The sequence below is a fragment of the Gouania willdenowi genome, unplaced genomic scaffold (assembly GCF_900634775.1).
Source record: "Gouania willdenowi unplaced genomic scaffold, fGouWil2.1 scaffold_196_arrow_ctg1, whole genome shotgun sequence".
NCBI classification, from domain to species: domain Eukaryota; kingdom Metazoa; phylum Chordata; class Actinopteri; order Blenniiformes; family Gobiesocidae; genus Gouania; species Gouania willdenowi.
Window position 1 is genome coordinate 26,303 of NW_021144947.1, and position 22,845 is coordinate 49,147.

The 22,845-nt window shown below is 38.5% G+C and overlaps 2 protein-coding genes across 2 annotated transcripts in view; both read left to right on the forward strand.

The window, feature by feature from the left end:
- The window catches only part of LOC114458846 (extracellular matrix protein FRAS1-like), a gene marked incomplete at its 5' end in the record, with an annotated part of 29,250 nt that extends 25,067 nt beyond the window's left edge, over positions 1 to 4,183 (forward strand). The window contains 7 exons of the mRNA XM_028441223.1: positions 830 to 967; positions 1,039 to 1,071; positions 1,138 to 1,269; positions 1,596 to 1,629; positions 2,565 to 2,653; positions 2,792 to 2,938; positions 3,435 to 4,183. Of these exons, the coding sequence (XP_028297024.1) occupies positions 830 to 967; positions 1,039 to 1,071; positions 1,138 to 1,269; positions 1,596 to 1,629; positions 2,565 to 2,653; positions 2,792 to 2,938; positions 3,435 to 4,183 (1,322 nt within the window). The remainder of the gene's footprint in view (positions 1 to 829; positions 968 to 1,038; positions 1,072 to 1,137; positions 1,270 to 1,595; positions 1,630 to 2,564; positions 2,654 to 2,791; positions 2,939 to 3,434) is intronic.
- A 661-nt stretch (positions 4,184 to 4,844) lies between these two features.
- Positions 4,845 to 22,845, forward strand: part of LOC114458835 (extracellular matrix protein FRAS1-like) — a 46,544-nt gene continuing 28,543 nt past the window's right edge. The window contains exons 1-11 of the mRNA XM_028441211.1: positions 4,845 to 4,856; positions 5,714 to 5,850; positions 6,271 to 6,433; positions 7,592 to 7,744; positions 8,144 to 8,300; positions 12,618 to 12,887; positions 12,954 to 13,142; positions 14,726 to 14,847; positions 15,127 to 15,304; positions 16,718 to 16,842; positions 17,474 to 17,614. Coding sequence (XP_028297012.1) covers positions 4,845 to 4,856; positions 5,714 to 5,850; positions 6,271 to 6,433; positions 7,592 to 7,744; positions 8,144 to 8,300; positions 12,618 to 12,887; positions 12,954 to 13,142; positions 14,726 to 14,847; positions 15,127 to 15,304; positions 16,718 to 16,842; positions 17,474 to 17,614 — 1,647 coding nt within the window. The remainder of the gene's footprint in view (positions 4,857 to 5,713; positions 5,851 to 6,270; positions 6,434 to 7,591; positions 7,745 to 8,143; positions 8,301 to 12,617; positions 12,888 to 12,953; positions 13,143 to 14,725; positions 14,848 to 15,126; positions 15,305 to 16,717; positions 16,843 to 17,473; positions 17,615 to 22,845) is intronic.

A 22,845-nucleotide genomic window follows, 5' to 3' on the forward strand; every position in this document is an offset into this window, starting at 1 on the left:
ATTAATGATTTACAGTATGTTGTAGCTGATAGAGTAAACTAAATCTGCTGAATACTAATGTATAGTGTATGAAATGATGCTATTGATCCATTCTGGTCCAACATTTTAGTCAAACTATTTCCATTAGTCATATTTAGTTGTAAAATGTGGGAGTGACTGTAATGGTTGAGAAAGAGATCATCTGTTAGCCCCGCCCCTTTTATAAATCACCTGTAGACTCTACAATATGTGATGAGTAGGTTGGACTGAGATCATAGTGATTAGAGCTATAGCGACTAATGAGTAGCTAGTTAGCATAGCATAGATTGTTCATTGGAGATTTTATAGTATAGAGTAGGCGTGGCTTAACTGCTCTAGGAGCCCCGCCCATAATCAAAGCTTTTTTTTTTTAAATTTGCCTCCTAGTGGCAGGTCAGGAGAAAGCAGGGGTTTATGTAAGTGAATAAAGTCAGTATGGTTTATGATCTTTGTGGCCTGTAGGCGTACATTAGAGCAACACATTACAATATCTTTGAAAAAGTTACATTTTTAAGTCCATTTACTCTGTTTTTTTCACAATGTAAGTTTTTAAAAGCCACACTAATGTTGATTACTTTTCTTTGTTTAGAGTATGTTTTGATTTGCAGAGAACTTGGGGGGCTGGAGGGGTGGGGGGGCGGGGGGGGGGGTGTCTTTCCTACACTTTTTATCACTAAAACACATCTAATTACAGTCAATATCTCTTTATAATGCTCTAATGTTTGTGTTTAATACATTAATCATCTAAAACATGCAGGACTGAGGTTTTTCATGGACACACACTAAACGTCTTCTGTTGTTTCTATGGTAGGGTCCATAGAGCACAGAGATAGACCCTACTCACCTGTCAAACACTTCACTCAGCATGACGTCAACCATGGAAACATCATCTACAGACCTCCACAGGCTCCACCTCACCTACAGGAGCTCTACCAGTACTCCTTCATAGGTCACATGACATACTGTTAACATGCTACACAGATGATTGTGTGTCTCCTAACACTGGTACTATGTCTGCAGGTCTACCAGAGTCACTGAGTGTGTTCTTCACAGGTAAACATCTGTTTAATCTGTTTTTACATTTCTACATTCTTTGTGAATGTTTTATTTCTATTTCAGTATCAGATGGAGAACATACGACTCCTGAGATGGACTTTACTGTTCTGTTATTGTCCAATCATCAGCAGCCTCCAGTGTTTCAGGTTCTAGACCCAGTTCTAGAGGTTAGATATGGAGAGAACGCTTCTATTGGTGAGAACCCACTTTATTAACCCTGTGTGTGTGTGTGTGTGTGTGTGTGTGTGTGTGTGTGTGTGTGGGTGGATCACAGCTAGCTGTCAGTGATGCTGATACTGTGTATGTGTGTGTGTGTGTGTGTGTGTGTAGGTGGATCACAGCTAGCTGTCAGTGATGCTGATACTGTGTATGTGTGTGTGTGTGTGTGTGTGTGTAGGTGGATCACAGCTAGCTGTCAGTGATGCTGATACTGTGTGTGTGTGTGTGTGTGTGTGTGTGTGTGTAGGTGGATCACAGCTAGCTGTCAGTGATGCTGATACTGTGTGTGTGTGTGTGTGTAGGTGGATCACAGCTAGCTGTCAGTGATGCTGATACGTCTCCTGATGACTAGAGTTTGAAGTCGTTGAAATCTCCTGTTCACGGTGAACTGATGAGGACAGACTCACACACTAACACACTCATCACTAATGGTACGATAACACACACACAATCCACAGGACATATAGTTGTGTGTGTGTTCAGACTGGACAAACTCATGTATTATTTCTATATTTTTATTGTCAGGTGACACGTTTACCTTCAGTGACATCACACATAATGTCCTGGTATACCACCATGCTGGCCTCTCTACACAGGATGACTTCATCCCTTTCACTGTTAGTGATGGTATCTCCCTGGCAACCACAGTATACAGGTTGTGGTTCTAGGATCAGAGAACCAGGGGCCACAAAAAGACCCCAAGCCTCTCTGTCTATGACAGTAGGAGAGAAAAGCAGCTCTATCCTGAGACGTTCACACCTGGCCTACAAGCGTGAGTTACACTATTATTTATTAGTATTTATTTATTTATTTATTTATTTTATTTATTCTTCTTTCTTTATTTATTTATTTATATTATTTATTTATTTATTTATTTATTTATTTATTTATTTATTAGTATTTATTTATTTATTTCTTATTATTATTATGGGGGCTGTACTCACAGGTAAAAGTATAGATACTGAATAAAAAATGACCTGGTAGAAACAAAAATATTGAAGTTAAATCCTTTAAGTAAAAAAATAAACATAAAACATTTGTCCCTTCAATAATAAAACACCGTTCTATTTGATAATATTTGGTGAGGATGTCTCACTATGGGATGCAATCTGTCTGCATTCCTCAGAGCATTTATTTCAATCTGCCAATCCTGATTGGCCGGTGAAGCGCGTCCGTCATTAGGGGGAGACCCACCTCCTATAAAGGATACGGACAGACGTGCACTATTCACACACCTCCTCTCCTTTCAGCTATTTCTGTTTTTTTTGCAGTTTGAACTGTCCACAGGTGGAGTCTCTTTATTCTAGTCGCTGGACGCTGGCAGAACTAGCGCCTGCCTCTGGTACCACAACAGGTGAAGGTGTGTGAAATACAGCTGTTACCTTGCTTTGTTTGGTCGGTGCTGATCTTTGCTGCTGAAAGGTAGTGAACCTCTGAGCCTCAGCTCCGGCTGAAGGCTCCTTCCATCGCTGTTGCTCCGGCACACGTTGGTCTCCAGCCCGCTCTTTCACTCCGGTGTTAGCCCCGCTGCACGCTCCTTGCCGCAAGGCCGGTGCGTTGACCTCAGGCAGCGTTGACCTTGCTGTTGCCCTCGGCACCTATGGGTCCGTGCACACGTCGGTCCTCCCTCTGGGCGCTCACGAAAGTGTGTAGCTCGGCTCCAGCTCCAGATACTACGGTATTCGAGCTTCGGACAAAAGCGAAAGCTGACGGTCCAGCACGCGTTGGCCTGCATTCCTGCTAGCACCATGTGCTAGCTGCCTCATGGTAGCGTAAGCTTGCCACCTGCTCTCCTAACTGTGTCACACAATGATGGAAGCTGAAGCCTCTCTCACCAAGGGAGCGTGATGCTCTGGGACACATGAGGAATTTCCAACTGTGGGGGGCCTCACATGGGCTCGATCCTGTGCGTCATGGCGCACGGAGGGTCTCGGTTGCGCCAGAGTGCGGCTCGGCTTTGCGCCACTGGCGTGTCTCGGGCTTCTTGACGGGCGGAGTGCCTATGTGCATAGATACGTCCAGGAAGGTGATCTCCCCAGAGGTGGTGCAGCATCTGTGAGCTCGTTACGAATGGGCCGAGGTGGACCTGTTCGCTGGGGGAGAAAAAATGTGCAGTGCGCAATGTTCTTCTCCTTGTGCAGCACGGAAGCTCCCCTCAGCGCAGACGCACTACCACACGATTGTCCACGCGTACATTCCCCCCATTGGCTCTAATGCGGACACACACCAATCCTGGTGGCTCCACTGTGGCTGGTGGACATTTACTGCTGTGTGCTCGTCCCTGGCAGCTCCCGCTGCGCAGGGTTTTTGTCAATCATTTCTGCAGGACCTGATTGACAAAAACAAAGCCTGTGACACTGTAAAAGTGTATTTGGCGGCGATCACCATCTGTCACGTTGGCTTTGGGGATAAGTCGGCCAGTCAGCCCCCGCTGATCTGCCAGTTTTTGAAGGGAGCACGTTGGCTCCTCCCCGTGTCCAGACCACTGGTGTCACCGTGGGGTCTGACGGTGGTTTTGGAGGGACCTAAACCTCCTCCTTTCAAACCACTGGAGGAGGTGGGCCTGAAGTTTGCCTCTCTTAAGGCTGTCTTGTTACTGGCTCTGGCTTCAGCCAAGAGTGTCAGTGACATCCATGCTCTCTCAGTTCATCCGTCGTGCGCTCAGCTTTTCCCAGGTGATGCGAGAATCATCCTGAGACCCAACCTGGTCTTTGTGCCGAAGGTTGTGGGCTCGTGTTCTCCCATTGACCTTTTGGCCTTTTCTACCTCACAGGGTGAACAGCAGCATGAATGTGTTATGTCCAGTTCATGCCATCTGCACTTATATGGATATGACAAGGAACCTCAGGAGGAGCGATCAGCTGTTCGTCTCCTAGGCCAGTCCCCGTAAGGGGAAGCCTGTTACTAAGCAACACCTGTCATACTGGGTGGTGGAGGCTATTGCTTTGACTTACCCGTGTCAGGGTCACATCCTGGGCTTTGTTCAGGGGAGTGTCTGTTCAAGACATCTGTGTAGCGGCAGGTTGGACCTTTCCCCTCACGTTTGTCAGCTTTTACATGCTGGACGTTTCCGCCTCATGCGTGGCACGGGCAGTTTTACTGTCCTGATGTGATCAGACATCTGCCCTGGAGGCTGGTACGCTCAATAAGCACGTCTGCACTACGGGGGAGTTTCCATATCCCACACATCTCACGAAATACTATGAAATAGAACTTTAGGTTATGTATATAACACTGGTTCTATGTGTAATATAAGTGAGATGTCTCACCAGACAACCTTCTTTCTCGAACGAGGAGAGGAGGTGCTTATTTTGAATAGTGCACGTCTGTCCGTGTCCTTCTTTTGTAGGAGGTGTGTCTCCTCCTAGCGGCCAATCAGGATTGGCAGATTGAAATAAATGATTCTGAGGAATGAAGACAGAGGTCACATCCCATAGTGAGACATCTCACTTACTGTATATTACTCATAGAACTGGGGTTATATACATAACCTAAAGTTTTTAAACCCCACACATCTTTTATTTTTTTAAGAACTTGTAGAAAACTGATACATGGAACGTCTGGTGAGTTTAGCTCTCATTATAAAAATAAACTGTAAAGAAAATGTTTAAAACTCCTCCTGCTTTGATGGTTTGAGTCTTTTTACATTGTGACATCATGTTTGAAGGTCTTCAAAGTAACAATTTCATTTTTTAAATGTATGGAGTAGAAAGTACAGATATTTGTTTCAAAAAGTAAGAAGTAAAAGTAAAAAGTTAACAAAACACAAAAAAACACTCAAGTAATGTATGGATGCCAGAAAAAACTACTTAAGTACAGTAACAAAGTATTTGTTAGCTCTGGTTACTAAGACGACCAAAACAAATGAGGCTGATATATATATTGTATTTGAACTATTGAATTGTATGATTTGAAGAAGCAAATCAAGCTTCAACATATTATTACTGTTACAGTAAATAAATGAGAACACAACCATAATAAAGTGATTATGGGAGTTAATCTGTGACGACGTGAACGCTGTGAGGAAAACAAGAATGAAGATGAAATGATACATGATTAATAACAAAAACTCTTCACATTTCAAAATGTTTGACCTGATAAATATCTGAAGTTGTTTATTTCATGTAAAGCTGTGACAGTAATAATCTGACTTCTATTGTGTGAGCTACAGTATATGATATTATTATTATATTCATCTATTTGTATCTTCTCCTAATATGTATTATTAGAGTCAAACACATTATATGAATGTTACTTTGTTTGTGCAGGTTTAGTTAATCAATAGTTTGTGGTATTTAGTTAATAAATGTTTTAACTGTGAGTTATACATAATGTAGACACAGTTTATTACATGACATTGTTTCTATATAATGTAATTGTTATTCCTCATCTTATGACATGTATTTATTTTATTGATCAGGACGATACGAGCCATGATGATCAGATTATAATCCAGCTGGTGTCTGTTCCCATGTATGGAACCCTGAGCAGATCTAAGGAGGATCTAAAGGATTACTCCTCCTTCACCATGGAAGACATCAACCAGCACAGGATCAGGTCTAACATCTATTATAAAACATCTATAACATTAACACACTTATTACTGTTATATTTCATCATCATTTATTATTGGAGTTTTTCATGCATTTAGTTGTAGTTTAAAGTATTTTATTCTCACTATGTTTATCACACAGTCATAATTATGCTTTAGAAACACCCTGAAATAACAATAGTGTGTCATAAATAAATACAATAAAAGTTTATTATTAAGAGATAAAAAATAAACTGTGGGGTTTATAGACGGTGGCTCTGAGCAGAAAACTAAACTCTAGATTATAGAGAAACACACAGATGTTAGAGTGAAGGACGAGGATGTGTTAGTAGTAGAAATGTTTATAGAAATATAGAATGGTCATTGACACACACACACATTAAAACAATCACAGTAAAAACTCATGAATATTTCTAATATTCCAGGTACATCACCTCCATAGAAACAGGAAGTCAGCCCATCACTGACATCTTCCACTTTGTTGTTCATGATGGAGATAAAAATCACCTTGACAACCAGATGTTCACCATCACCGTCACATCTACACCCAGACCTCTACCAGTGGTCACTGTTAAGAATGGAATTAAGGTAATTATACGTATTTATCATTTTTATACTGATAGAGATCATGTATCAGTATTTTTATATATATATATATAATATAATATTAATATTAATATATATATAATCTAATATTAATATATATATATTTGATTACCGGTAAAATGGTTTCCAGCCTTTAGTGGACTGTGACCCCAAAAAACACTGTTTTCATCTAGAATTGGTTTTTGATCTTGTTTGTTTTATTAAATCCTGAGTTACACTAGCTCAGATGTTTATACTGCATTTTATTTGAAATTGATTTATATTTGAGAAAGTAAAAGTATAAAATACAGATGAGATTGTGTTTTAAAGTTTTAAAAAATGAATGTTTTAATTAGTAATATATTTATTTTATTACTAGATATTTTAGGTGATCCTAACAAAAATGAGTTAATTAAACTAATATTTATGTGACATTCATCAGTACGGGTTGATAGACTTTTTATTCATATTTTTGAGGGTGTGAGTGTTATTCTGATCTATGAAATATAACTAACATCAGATATATGCAGATTAGCTCTTCTATTATGATTTTAACTAAACAAAACTTTAATTTTAACAGTATAAGATATAATCATTGAATAAAAATGTACATTTCACACTGATATCATATCAAAGTAACATTTCACAGTGAAATCTAAAGAATAAATCCATGACCAACCTGCTGCTCAATGTGTACTTATGTATATTCTAAATATTTAACATGTGGTTATTTTACAGTAGAAACCCAATCATTAGCATCCGATCTAAAATAACTGATTACTGTAAAATACTGCTCTATTAACGCTGATGTCAGGTCCATGAAGGTGGGCGTGTCCAGTTATCAACCAATCACATCATGGTATCAGACGTAGAAACACCCAGAACAGACCTTCTCATCTGGCTCGTTTCTCCTCCTAAATATGGATTTATAGAAAACACCAAGAAAGGTAAGAAACATTCTTATTGGTCAAACTTGAATAATCACATTTAGAAATAATAATGAATAATAAAGGAGATCAAAGTCAATGAAACCATAACATATTGGAAACAAAAGTCAAAAAGAACTTGTAATTATGACTATTTTTAATAACCTAATACTTGTGTTTTCTATAATTCCATCAGGTGTTTCATTTGGGAGCTCAAAGGTCGTGACCCCTGAAGAAACCGTTTTCTGTGGACGACCTGACGTCTGGTCACATGTTCTACGTCCAGGACCGTCAGCGAGAACCCAACCCCCAGCAGGACCTGTTCAGCCTTTATATCAGTGATGGTCAGAGACACACAGAGGCCTTCACTGTAGAGATAGACATACAGGTATACACACATTAATATGTTTTATTATAATTCTCATATTTACAATACGACAATTAATCCTATAAGCAAGTTTAGTTAAATGTGGCTGTAACATATTTAATACTGTACATACTTATTGTTGATTTAATCTGTTTATGTCATAATTCATACAGAATAATAGAACAACCCTGTGTTTTTACAGTATATATATATTTATGTTATTTATCTTTACAGCAGAGTATAGAGGATAAATTATGTTTTTATAATATATATTTATATGTTATTTATCTTTACAGCAGAGTATAGAGGATAAATTATGTTTTTATAATATATATTTATATGTTATTTATCTCTACAGCAGAGTATAGAGGATAAATTATGTTTTTACAGTATATATTTATATGTTATTTATCTCTACAGCAGAGTATAGAGGATAAAGAACCTGTGGTGTCAGTCAGCATCATCCACGTAGAGGAAAACTCTGGAGTTATCATCACTAACTCATCTCTCAGTATCCATGACAACGACACACCTGAAAGTGAAATCACCTTCACCATCACTAAAGTTCCTACCAATGGTGAGCTCTAACATGTATAATATTTATATCTGTATTAATGACAAAATATAGGAATTCAGGTTTGATGAAAGCTTCACTCATTTATTTTTCACTTTTAAAACAAACTGTGGCTCTAGGGCTGGATGGCCCCCACCTGGTGTCTTAGTCCAGTGTTTCTCAAATGGGGGTACATGTACCCCTAGGGGAACACAATGGAAATACAAACAAGCGGTGAATAGCACGTACCACGTTCCCAACAATTCGGTGAAATAACTGGGTTCCACAGATGTTAGTTCCACTGTCTGTAGTCATTCAGGAACAATGGTGGGACTTTCAGGCAGGATGGGACCATGGCCAGTTCCAGAGAGGTGTTAGAGATCCTCATTAGGAACCCTGAGAACCTTATCTGGTTCCATCTGATCCCACTGCTTTGTGAGGGTTTAGAACCTTTAGAACCTTCCTCATTTGATGTTCCTGCAGCTCAGATGAGTCGGTGCTGCTGGGGGACCATGAGGTTGGGGGTCTGGGTGGGGCCTCTCTACCTTGAAGTGGGTTAAAAGTGGTTGAGCTCTTCCACCAGTGAGATGTTTGCAGAGCTGTCCTGGTGGTTGGTAGCTGCTGTAAGCCCTTGTTGTCATCCAGATGGTTGTCCTCCTTCCTGTGGTAGCCCCTCTTAATCCCTCTCCTCAGGGTTCCTCTGGTGATGCTGTAAGTGACCACACCTCCACCGTCATCCAGGGTTTTTTCTTGTTGAACACCTTGATGTGTTTTTCTACTGTGATGTTGTCTGGATGTAGATCAGTCTCAGAGTATTCATCCATCTCCAGGTGATCAACCACAGTGTTATGGAACTACTTCAGTAGTAGTATACTGTACAGGTTCTTACAGTTCTTGTGGCTGGTCTTATTCTTCTCCTGAGGGCTTTGGAGGCTGGGACCATGAACAGTGAGATGTGATCAGATGTGACCAGGGTTAGGGAGGGTTATAGACTCATAGCCTGCTTCAGGTTACAATAGACCCTGTCTAATGTCTTTTTCCCTCTACATGGTACATAGTACATAGTACATAGTATATAGTATATAGTATATAGTATATACTACATAGTACATAGTACATAGTATATAGTATATAGTATATACTACATAGTATATAGTACATAGTATATACTACATAGTACATAGTATATAGTATATAGTATATAGTACATAGTACATAGTACATAGTACATAGTACAGAGTACATAGTATATAGTATATAGTACATAGTATATAGTATATAGTACATAGTACATAGTACATAGTATATAGTATATACTATATAGTACATAGTACATACTACATAGTATATAGTATATAGTATATAGTACATAGTACATACTACATAGTATATAGTATATAGTACATACTACATAGTATATAGTATATAAGTATATAGTACATAGTACATAGTACATAGTACATACTACATAGTATATAGTACATAGTATATAGTATATACTACATAGTATATAGTATATAGCACATAGTACATAGTATATAGTATATAGTATATAGTATATAGTACATAGTACATAGTATATACAACATAGTATATAGTATATAGTACATAGTATATAGTATATAGTATATAGTACATAGTATATAGTATATAGTATATAGTACATAGTACATAGTACATAGTATATAGTATATACTACATAGTATATAGTATATAGTACATAGTACATAGTATATACTACATAGTATATAGTATATAGTATATACTACATAGTACATACTACATAGTATATAGTATATAGTATATAGTACATAGTACATAGTACATAGTATATAGTATATAGTACATAGTACATAGTACATAGTATATAGTATATACTATATAGTACATAGTACATAGTACATACTACATAGTATATAGTATATAGTATATAGTATATAGTACATAGTACATACTACATAGTATATAGTATATACTACATAGTATATAGTATATAGTACATACTACATAGTATATAGTATATAAGTATATAGTACATAGTACATACTACATAGTATATAGTACATAGTATATAGTATATAGTATATAGTACATAGTATATAGTATATAGTATATAGTACATAGTACATAGTATATAGTATATACTACATAGTACATAGTATATAGTATATAGTACATAGTACATAGTACATAGTACATAGTATATAGTATATAGTACATAGTACATAGTACATAGTACATAGTATATAGTATATACTATATAGTACATAGTACATACTACATAGTATATAGTATATAGTATATAGTATATAGTACATAGTACATAGTATATAGTATATACTACATAGTACATAGTATATAGTATATAGTACATAGTACATAGTACATAGTATATAGTATATAGTACATAGTACATAGTACATAGTACATAGTATATAGTATATACTATATAGTACATAGTACATACTACATAGTATATAGTATATAGTATATAGTACATAGTACATAGTACATAGTATATAGTATATAGTATATACTACATAGTATATAGTATATAGTATATACTACATAGTACATTTACATAGTATATAGTATATAGTACATACTACATAGTATATAGTATATAAGTAATATAGTAAATAGTACATAGTACATAGTACATACTACATAGTATATAGTACATAGTATATAATATATAGTACATAGTACTAGTACATAGTATATAGTATATACTACATAGTATATAGTATATAGTATATAGTACATAGTACATAGTATATACTACATAGTATATAGTATATAGTACATAGTATATAGTATATAGTATATAGTACATGTATATAGTTTATAGTATATAGTATATAGTACATAGTGCATAGTATATAGTATATACTACATAGTACATAGTATATAGTATATAGTACATAGTACATAGTACATAGTACATAGTATATAGTACATAGTATTAGTATATAGTACATAGTACATAGTACATAGTACATATTACATAGTATATAGTATATAGTATAGTAAGTACATACTACATAGTAGTATAAGTACATTATTAGTACATGTACATAGTATATAGTATATAGTATAATACTACATAGTACATAGTATATAGTATATAGTATATACTACATAGTACATAGTAATAGTATATAGTATATACTACATAGTACATAGTATATAGTATATAGTATATAGTACATAGTATATAGTATATAGTATATAGTACATAGTACATAGTATATAGTATATACTATATAGTACATAGTACACACTACATAGTATATAGTATATAGTACATAGTACATAGTATATAGTACATAGTACATACTACATAGTATATAGTATATAGTATATAGTACATAGTACATAGTATATAGTATATAGTACATAGTACATACTACATAGTATATAGTATATAGTACATAGTACATAGTATATAGTATATACTACATAGTATATAGTATATAGTACATAGTACATACTACATAGTATATAGTATATAGTACATAGTACATACTACATAGTATATAGTATATAGTTATATATACATAGTATATAGAATATAGTATTATAGTACATAGTACATACTACATAGCTATATATATAGTATATACTACTAGTATATAGTATATAGTATATAGTACATAGTACATAGTACATAGTATATAGTATATAGTACGTAGTACATAGTACATACTACATAGGATATAGTATAGTATATACTACATAGTATATAGTATATAGTACATAGTACATAGTACATACTACATAGTATATAGTATAGTACATACTACATAGTACACTGTGTACTGTGTACTATGTATTATGTACTATGTACTGTGTACTGTGTACTATGTACTGTGTACTATGTACTGTGTACTGTGTACTATGTACTATGTACTGTGTACTGTGTACTATATACTATGTACTGTGTACTATGTACTGTGTACTATGTACTATGTACTGTGTACTGTGTACTATGTACTATGTACTGTGTACTATGTACTAGTGTACTATGTTACTATGTACTGTGTACTGTGTACTGTGTACTATATACTATGTACTGTGTACTCTGTACTATATACTATGTACTATGTACTATGTATTGTGTACTGTGTGCTATATACTATATACTTATGTTACTGTGTACTATATACTATGTACTATGTACTGTGTACTATGTACTGTGTACTGTGTACTATGTACTGTGTACTATGTACTGTGTACTGTGTACTGTGTACTATATACTATGTACTGTGTACTGTGTACTATGTACTGTGTACTGTGTACTGTGTACTATGTACTGTGTACTATGTATATATCCTCCAGGTAAGCTGCGCAGACGTCAGTTCCAGTCCCAGCCCCTGGAGAAGGGGCGTGTCCTAACGCTGGGCCATACCTTCACCTATCAGGACGTTATTGATCAGCTGATAGTCTACACCCCTAAAACTGGACCTGACCCCCACAAAGAGGATGAAGTAGGGTTCACCATCACTGATGGGATCTACACACACTCAGCCCATCTGGAGTTCACCATGGACCCTAGGAGGGGTGAAGGACCACGTATTACCATCAACAGAGGATTACAACTACTATCAGGTCAGATTTACCACAATCATAAATCAATAAAGAGCAGCTATAAATAAAGTGTTTTTATTCCTGTAGGATCATCATCAAAGATCACTGATCAGAACCTTAAAGCTACAGACACAGACTCAGACAGTAATAGATTACTGTACTTTATTACTAAAGACCCTCCTGTTGGTCAAATACTGCTGAGTCAGGACGGACACGTGGACAAGGTCTCAGCTCATGGACCTACACACACCTTCTATCAGGAGGACATCAACAAAGGTGTGTGTGTGTGTCTGTGTGTGTGTCTGGTGTGTCTGTGTGTCTGTGTGTGTGTGTGTGTGTGTGTGTGTGTGTGTGTGTGTGGGTGTGTGTGTGTCTGTGTGTGTGTGTCTGTCTATGTGTGTGTGTGTGTGTGTGTGTGGATGAGTGTGTGTGTGTGTGTTGATGTGTGTGTGTGTTTGTGTGTGTGTGTGTGTGTGTGCGTGTGTGTGTGCGTGTGTGTGTGTGTGTGTGGGTGGGGTGTGGTGTGTTTGATGTGTGTGTGGAATGTGGTGTGTGTGTGTGTGTGTCTGTGTGTGTATGCGTGTGTGCGTGTGTGTGTGTGTGTGTCTGTGTGTCTGTGTGTGTGTGTGTGTGTGTGTGTGTGTGTGTGTGTGGGTGGGTGTCTGTGTGTGTGTTGATGTGTGTGTGTTTGCGTGTGTGTGTGTGTGTGTGTGTGTATGTGTGTGTTGATGTGTGTGTGTATGTGTGTGTGTGTGTGTCTGTGTGTGTGTCTGTCTGTCTATGTGTGTGTGTGAGTGTGTCTGTGTGTGTTGATGTGTGTGTGTGTTTGTGTGTGTGTGTCTGTGTGTGTGTCTGTGTGATTGTGTGTGTGTGTGTATGTTTGTGTGTGTGTGTGTGTGTGTGTGTTGATGTGTGTGTCTGTGTTTGTGTGTGTGTGTGTCTGTCTGTGTGTGTGTGTGTATCTGTGTGTGTGTGTGTGTGTGTGTGTGTCTGTCTGTGTGTGTGTGTGTATCTGTGTGTGTGTCTGTGTGTGTGTGTATCTGTGTGTGTGTGTGTGTGTGTGTGTGTTGATGTGTGTGTGTGTGTGTGTGTGTGTGTGTGTTGATGTGTGTGTGTGTGTGTGTATGTGTATGTGTGTGTGTTTGTGTGAGATTACATTGAAATAATCTTTTATTACATTTTTACAAAGATTAAAATGTATTTTCTAGTGACTCGTTTAATTTTCTAGATTAATCTGTAGATTTTCAAATCTGTCACTCAAAATAATTTCACAGTAAACTCAACATTATGAAGAGAATGATTATAGTTGTAAATTATTTACTTTATTAATTCATTAATACTGATTAATACTAGTGGCCCTATCCCTAAAGTAACTCTAATGTAGAATATACAACACACATGGTATTACTGTATGTCTAATGTTAAAGTTTTCTATTTGTGACGTTATGTAAAGATATTTTTTATCTTCATCAGTGAATAAGTGAATAAAATCACCTTTAAGTAACTTTCACACAGTTTGATTTCAAAGAAAATTCTCATTGATTTTAGTTTATTTTTTATTCTTTTTTTAATAGTTTATTTTCTTACATGTTTTTTTTACAATAGCTTTAAACTTAAAATCTTCGTTACCCACTGTAAATATATAATCCCCATTAAACACACTTTTTATCATCACTTACTATTTAACATTATATATATATACATATATATACAGTATACATATACATATATATACAGTACTGTATATATGTATATATACTGTATATAGTATATACTGTACTATAACTGTATTATATATGTATATATACTGTATATATCTATGTATATATACTGTATGTATGTATATGTGTGTGTTCCAGGCCACCTACAGTACAGCCATGATAAAGGAGAGAAAGAAGGAAGAGTGTGTCTCTTTAACTTTGACGTTGTTGATCCAGAGGGAAATAAACTCATCCATCAGTCGTTCTTCATCAGTGTGCGGGTACGCTTTCATTGGTTTATTTTTTATATATCTACTTTAGCTATAATGCTAACGTAGTAGCTTTTCATGTTTATGTTTATGAGTGATTGTTTCTTTTATTATAACTGCTGATGTAAAGTGTTCATGTGAGGCGGAAGCTTATATTTATGTTTAGGGCAGGTGCATACACATTATATATAATGATTTTAAGGAGATAAATAGAATAAAATGTATTAGTAATATCTGAGAATAATAGGAGGGTTAAAAAAGATGCTAATGCTAACCCTTTCTGTTGTAGAGGACCATCTCCCTCCCACTGTGGTGGTTAATAAAGGTCTGGTACTGGATGAAAACTCCATGAAGAAACTAACCACTCTACAGCTGTCATCCACTGATAAGGACAGTGAACCAGGAGAACTGATCTATAAAATCATTAAACACACTAGCCTGGGACACCTGGAACACTCCCACAGCCCTGGTAATAATAATAATAATAATAATAATATTAGAATTATAATCATTATAATCATTGTCAGTTAAAAAAAGATCAAATCAGATTTTAGATCAAAGCTCAAAGTTTGAACTGAACAAAAAAGAAACATTTATCAAACAGAATAAAATCTTCAAACAAAATGAAAAACAGTTTGATTCCAGATGTGAAAGTGATGTTATGAACAGATGTGGTCTACACCCTGTGACTGTAACCTGGAGGAACCATGGGTAGAGGAGACAGTGCTCACATATCTAGTGTCATCACTAAATCATAAAAACAGTTTTCAGATGTCATTTAAAACCAGTTCTGGAAACGCTTCTCCAGGTCCTTCCTTTTATTCTTCTAACAATCTTCTTGACACTATGATGTACCTGCATGGTTCTGCAGAGGGAGAACTATGATACTAGACAGATGAGTGTTTGACATTCTGTTCTACCAATGACATCATCTACATGGAACAAAAGGGGGCGAGAAAAGGATGTTGGGGATACAAGGACCAATTATTGCTCCAGAAGATAATTCTAGAAGAAGTGAAATCTCATCGATCGACTACAAGAAAGCGTAGGATTGTGTCCCTCGTGGATGGATTTTAAAATCCGTTGAGTGTCTTGACTTCCTGAGATGACTCGTCATTTAAAAGTCTTTATGAGTTCCTGGTCAACTAGAGCTCTACAAGATGAAGTTAAGACTTCAGGGTTGGTTCCCGTTAGAGGAACATTATCCAGGGTGATTCATTTAGCCACTGCTTCTGTTTGGTGATCAATCCCTAGAGTTTGTTGTTCAACAGAGAAGAGGGGTACCACCGGGACCCCCACAGCACAGATCCCACCACCCCTGACTCACCTTCTTTATATAGATGACAATAATAATAATAATAATAATAATAATAATAATAATAGTTTTAGTTTAGATCATCAAAACTATACTTTAGAGATCATGTTCACTATTTTACAACTTAGACACGATAGTTAAAGTCAAGTTTACAAAGACCTGCAGTTATATGACATTTATTCTATGTTCAGAATAAAAGAGAAAAAAACAAATACACATTTAACTGTTTTTAGTTCAAATCACATGTATTTTCTCACTGTCTTTAAACACGTTTATATAGCTTTGAAGTGAAAAGTAAAGTATCATCTATAGAGTAAATTATGAAATAATCTGCTTAATGTAATTGTAATCTATGACGGTATAATAACCTGAACCCAAACAGCTGTGTCTCTATTTCTAACCAGATGTTAAAATGTTATTAGTTAAAACAAACAAAGAAGTTCATATTTTTTATTTTATTTTATTTTTAAAGGTAGAAAAACTATCTATGTTTTTAACAGCAACTCAAAAGAATGATTTAAATGAATAAAAGAGAACGTTTCTAAGCAGTTGTTGTTGTTTCCTCAGGTTCTAGAATCAGTTCTTTTACTCAGGCTGACCTCGTCTCACGCAGTGTCCACTACGTCCACACCAGTGAAGAAGAGAAACATGCTGATCACTTCTCATTTACAGTGTCTGATGGAACCAATGAGGTACATTAATACTGTGCTTATATTATTATAATAGTCTGATTTTATCAATATTTTAGTCACCTGTGCCTGTTTTTGTTTTTTTTCTTTCACGTTCACATTCTTTTTATTAATTTTATTTTGACCTAGGTATTATATAATTACATTATACAATGTACTGTATATTTAATAGTGGTGGGATAATATCTACAGCTATATATAAGAGACTGGGCTCACGGTAACAATGTTTTTATAAAGGGAAAAAATAATCATGCTTTTATTTGACCAAGTCATATTTACATTTACTCTGATTAATATGACATCTTTAACTCAAGCAAATATAGAATTAACAATAATGTAAATATGAGTGATGATTAATGCCAGTCTAAAAATTAAATTTGAAATGAAAGGTTTTTAAACATCAAACTACTACAGATAATGTGATATTGTATTTAATATTTAATATTTAGTTAAATGATATATCGTCCCATCCCTAATATTTAATCAATTGATGTTGAAGCTTGATAGATTTTGTCCTTCAGGTCCTGATTATGAATTAAAATGTATTTTATGTTTATTAAAGGAGAGAAAATGTGTGTATGTTATTATTAATTAATGAAGTATTATTATTAATGATTGTAATTGTTCTGTGCAGGTTGCCCAAACCTTTTACATTTCCATCAACCCAGTGGACGACTCGTTACCGTTGCTGTCGGTACCTGGTATGAGGGTCCAGGAGGGGGTGAGGAAGACCATCTCTGAGTTTGAGATGAAGGCCACTGATGGAGACACTCAGGTATTATATCTGCTTTTATGATTTCATTAGGATGGTTTGAAGATGATGGTTAGACACAGGGAGGTTTAACAGAATATTTTAAAGCATTTCTCTAAAAAATCAAGGAAGTTCTGCGTGCGAGTGTGTGTGTGTGTGCGTGTGCGTGTTTGTGGAGCAAATTTTCTCCCCGACGCGGTGTGTGTTCGACCTGAAACTTTTCTGACTGCTTGCTCATAGGTTGAGTGTGTGCATAGGGTTTGGGTTTTTTTGTCAGGACGGCACATTCCTATTCAGCTTCTGACCTCAGTGTGAGGGGGCGCTAGCGTACCAACCTGTTCATTTACAACCTCTAATAATCAGTAGAAGAAGATCCTCCTCCAGTTCATAAAAGAAGGTCAATATTAAAAACATTTTTGTACTGCTACAAGTTATTTAAGTGTGTTACAAAACGTTTATTTTGGGTGTGTGTCTCACACATTGGGTGTGAGACACATATTTCAACAACCTGTGAAGGAGTATGTGCACACGCACGGCTGATGCGTGTGCGTGAGAGAACCCACGGAGGAGAACAGGTAGCGGGTCACAACACACACACACACACACACACACAGTGACGTGGTTCTGATTGAATAAATGATGCCATAGCCAGGATATATGTTTTTAGTGCTTTTATTCCATAAAGTGAACAACAACAAAAAAACTCCAGGATGAAGAGGAGCGCTAGACAAATAAACAGAAAAAGAGAATAAATATTTACAATATATACAAATGCAAATGCAACAAAATAACAGAGGCCTTCTGTCTTACCTTCATTGTACCCAGACAGGACATACACTGACAGGGAGAGCAGAGACTGGCTCCCTTCTATAGCCCTTGGCTCCTCCCCCTTGTCTATTAAAAAAAACATAATCAGGATTTTCTACCTAAAAACCCATTAATTCCCACCATAACATATATGTAAAAATCGGGACATTTATTAATAATCCATCACCGTTGTATCTGCCAACATGACACACTTAGGAAGATTAATTAAATTAGTTTTGTCACGAAAAAATACTATTTGCGCGAAACCCAGCAGAAAACGAAGCGGATGAATAGGTAAGTAACTATGATGTGTGTATGTGTGGATGTGGTTAGAGAGAGAGACTGCTGCCTGCCTCTTACCATGCTTTGCCGGTACTGTACGTGCTCGCACCGTCACATCATCCTTCCCCTCTGGGAGGTTGACACTGTGGGGCAACCTTGAAAGATAGTCCGCAATGACATTTGACTTTCCTGCTCTGTGTCGGATTACGAACTTGAATGGTTGAAGGGCGAGGTACCATCTCGTAAGGCGACTGTTCTTGTCCTTCATTGACTCGATCCACGTGAGAGCCCTATGATCAGTCTCTAAATCAAGCAAAGGCTATCCAAGACCCATTTCAGAGCGAGACCTTCTTTTTCAACAACTGAATACCCTGTTTCTCTTGGCTGCAGCTTGCGACTGAGGTACAGAATGGGGCGTTCTTCACCAGGTTCTCCCTGAGCCAACACTGCTCCCAGGCCCACATCAGAAGCATCCACTTGCACCAGAAATCGTTCATTGAAATCCGGGCTCTTCAGAACTAGAGAGGAACACAGGATTCTCCTCAGAGTACTGAAGGCCTGCTCACAATCCTCCAGTTCACAGGATTTCGCTGGTTCTTCATAGTGAGGGTGGTGAGCGGAGCAGCAATCATGGCGTACTGTGGTACAAACCGCCAATACCAGCCAGAGAGGCCAAGATACGACTGGACCTCCTTTTTGGTGCATTTCCGTCGACACTTCATGATGGCCTCAACTTTATCCACCTGGGGCCGATCCTCACCCCGTCCCATCTGGTATCCCAGGTATTTGGTCTCCTCTATGGCCCACTCACACTTGGACGGGTTCAGTGTTAGGCCAGCTTGGGCAATCTTTCCCAGGACTAAGGACAGGTGCTTCAGATGCTCTTCCCATGTTGCGCTGAAGACAACGACGTCATCGAGGTCGGCTGCACTGCATTTCTCACAACCAACTAAAACTTTTTCCATCAAATGCTGGAACGTTGCTGGAGCCCCATGTAACCCAAAGGGCATGACTGTGAATTGGAAAAGTCCTGCTGGGATGCCTCTTGCAGCGGCACCTGCCAGTATCCTTTGCAGAGGTCTAGCGTGGTGATGTACCACGCTGCACCGATACGTTCCAGGAGGTCATCGATCCTCGGCATGGGGTAGACTTGGAACTCACTGATGGAGTTTAGCTTGCGAAAGTCAATGCAAATCTGCAGGGAGTCATCGTTTTTGAAGACAATGAAAACTGGACTGCACCATTCAGAATTAGACGGCTCAATCACGCTCAGCTGCAGCATCTCCTTCACCTCCTTGTGCAACTTTGTCACCAGCTGCTGGGGTACTCGGTACGGTCTCTGGCGGATTGGTTTTGAGTCCTTCAGACGAATCACGTACTCCCCCAGGGTAGTCTTCCCAGGTTTGGGTGCAAACAAGGAGGGAACTTCTTGGAAGACCTGGAGAACACTGGCTGCTTGCTCAGGGGTAAGCTGAACAAGTGACGCAGGAGCAGCGTGGATCCCATTCCTGTTCATCATAGGAATGGGATCCACACAAGGTTCCTGCTGCTTAACAGAAGGTTTTCCTTGCCGCCATGATGAATTCATGTTGGGTGTGGGATACATATGTATGTGTATATACGTATATATGCATATGTGTGTATCCATAAAATGAAGAGTCCGTCCTTAAGACTGCTCTACTGTAAAGTGTCTTGAGATACCATTGGTTATGATTTGGCGCTATACAAATAAAAGATTGATTGATTGATTGATCAGAGACTCCAGAGTAGTGTCCACATCCTCTTCCTCTTCCTTCTCCTTGTCACAGCTCCCGAGCTGGACCATGAGAACAGATCTTAGCGTGGACCATTCCTTCCACAGCTTCAACAAGTTCACATGGTAGGTCTGTTTCTGTTTCTTCTTCTCTGGGTGAAGAACTTCATACGTGACCGGACCCATTTTCTGAACGACCGTATATGGCTCCTGCCACTTCGCCAGAAGCTTGTGGGAAGATGATGGCAGTAACAACAGGACTCTCTCACCTGCTTTGAATTCACGGTGGTGAGCCTGCCGATCGTACCAGGCCTTCTGAGTTATTTGAGCCTCATGAAGATTAAATTCTGCTTGGTCCAAATATGTCGCCAACCGCTCACGCATTTCCAGGACGAACTGTATAATCCCCTTTGGATTGTCCATGGTGGAGGGAGCCCCCCAGGTCTTGCTCAGCAAATCCAACGGGCCCTGAACATCCCACCCGTAAAGCAGCTCGAAAGGTGAGAACCCCGTTGATGCTTGCGGTACTTCTCTGTATGCAAACAGTACAAAGGGCAGCCAACGATCCCAGTCCTTCCCAGTGTCATCAATGAACCGCTGTAACATGCGCTTGAGGGTCTGGTTGAAGCGCTCCACAAGTCCATCTGTTTGCGGATGTTACGGGGTTGTTTTCAAGCCAGCGATTCCAAGATGGCGGTGGAACAACTGCATCAGACGCGATGTGAAGTTAGTCCCTTGGTCAGTGAGGATCTCGTCCGGAATGCTGACCCTTGAGAACAGCTGGACCAGAGCTCTCAACACAGCGGGCGCAGTGAAGGTACGAAGTGGAAAAGCTTCTGGTGGCATAGTCGGAGAGTACCAAGATGTATTGGTAGTCACTGCTACTCCTTACCAGTGGGCCAACAATATCCATTGCGATTCTGCGAAAAGGAACAGAGTTCACAGGCAATGGCTGAATGAGCACGGTCCATTTTGCGCGGAACCAATAGTTTTTGACATACAGGACACGTTTCGCAATACTTTTGCACGTCACGGTACATTGAAGGCCAGTAAAACCGTGAGCTAATGCGCAGGTAAGTTTTATGGCGACCAAGGTGGCCAGCCCATGGAAGCGAATGTGCGAGATGCAAAACTACTGGTTGACATATGGCTGGTACAACCAGACGTTTACAGTGATCATAAATAGAAAACAAAACACCATCTTCTATCACAATCATTTCCTTCCCCACACAGCCCCCCTTGGTATGGTCTCCCACTTTAGCCAGTAAGCCCTTCAAAGTTTCATCCTCTCTCTGTAATGCACCTATGTTCTCTTGCACTTCCCATATTTTTGTACCTAACTCCCCCTGGTCAGGATTCCCAGTCCACAAGTTCTTCTCGAACCTTTTTTGGCATCTAGACTTTTTAGTTCCCCCCTCACACAACTCATTATCTAGGTCAGGCAGGGGTTCTACACCAGCCTTGGCCCTAGTAACTATAGGACACGAAACTTTGCTGGACATCTCAATCACATCATCATATACAATTTTACATTCCGTGTTCTGCAACAGGTCCAAGAGAACAGGAAAGTCTGTACCGAGAACTAAATCAACAGGTAAGTTTTCGACCACAGCAACAGTCAAGAGATATGGCTGATCGTCAATTACCACAGTGATCTCCTCTTTTGGGTCACCATGGACGCACACAATGTCACACAATGTTTTTAATCCATAATCAACGCCGTTTACAGGCACACAACTTTTCTTCAATAGCGAGGTAAAGCTGCCACTGTCCAACAGTGCGGTCACCTGCTGGCCATTCACAGTCATGGTCTTAAAAGTACGCTCCTTTATACCCTGAGTACTGAACAATTCGCCCTCCTCACGAGGTGCATAGCACGCCCCGGTGAGCTTGTCTCCGCGAACTGGACACACAGAGGCTTTATGTCCCTGTTGCCGACAGTAATAACAAACGAAGGGCTTACCGGTCGCTGGCTGAGTCGGAGCAGTGCTTGGGGTACCTCGGGTGTCGTGGCTGGTCTCTCTGGTGTGTCTAGGAGGTGCAGACTGGTACGGAGGTCTTGGCGCGGAACTGGTGAAGCGTGGAGGTCCTCCTCGCCGAGCATTCTGGTGCTTCGGGTGGCAGGACATGAAGAAGCTGCTCCATGATGACGAGCTCTCCTATCTGTTCCTTGGTGAGCTGGTCTAGACGAACGCACCGTCGATACAGACTTTTAAGGCGGTGATATGTCTCAGTCGGGGTATCTCCTGAAGGCACAGTGGGACAACGGGACTGCTGTCTGTACGTTTCAGGGCAGGGGTCTGCAACCTGCGGCTCTGGAGCCTCATGTGGCTCTTTGACTCTTTTGCAATGGCTCCCTAAAGCTTTAAAAGAATAAAAAATAATGATTTGTTATTTTTCTTACAGAGGGTAT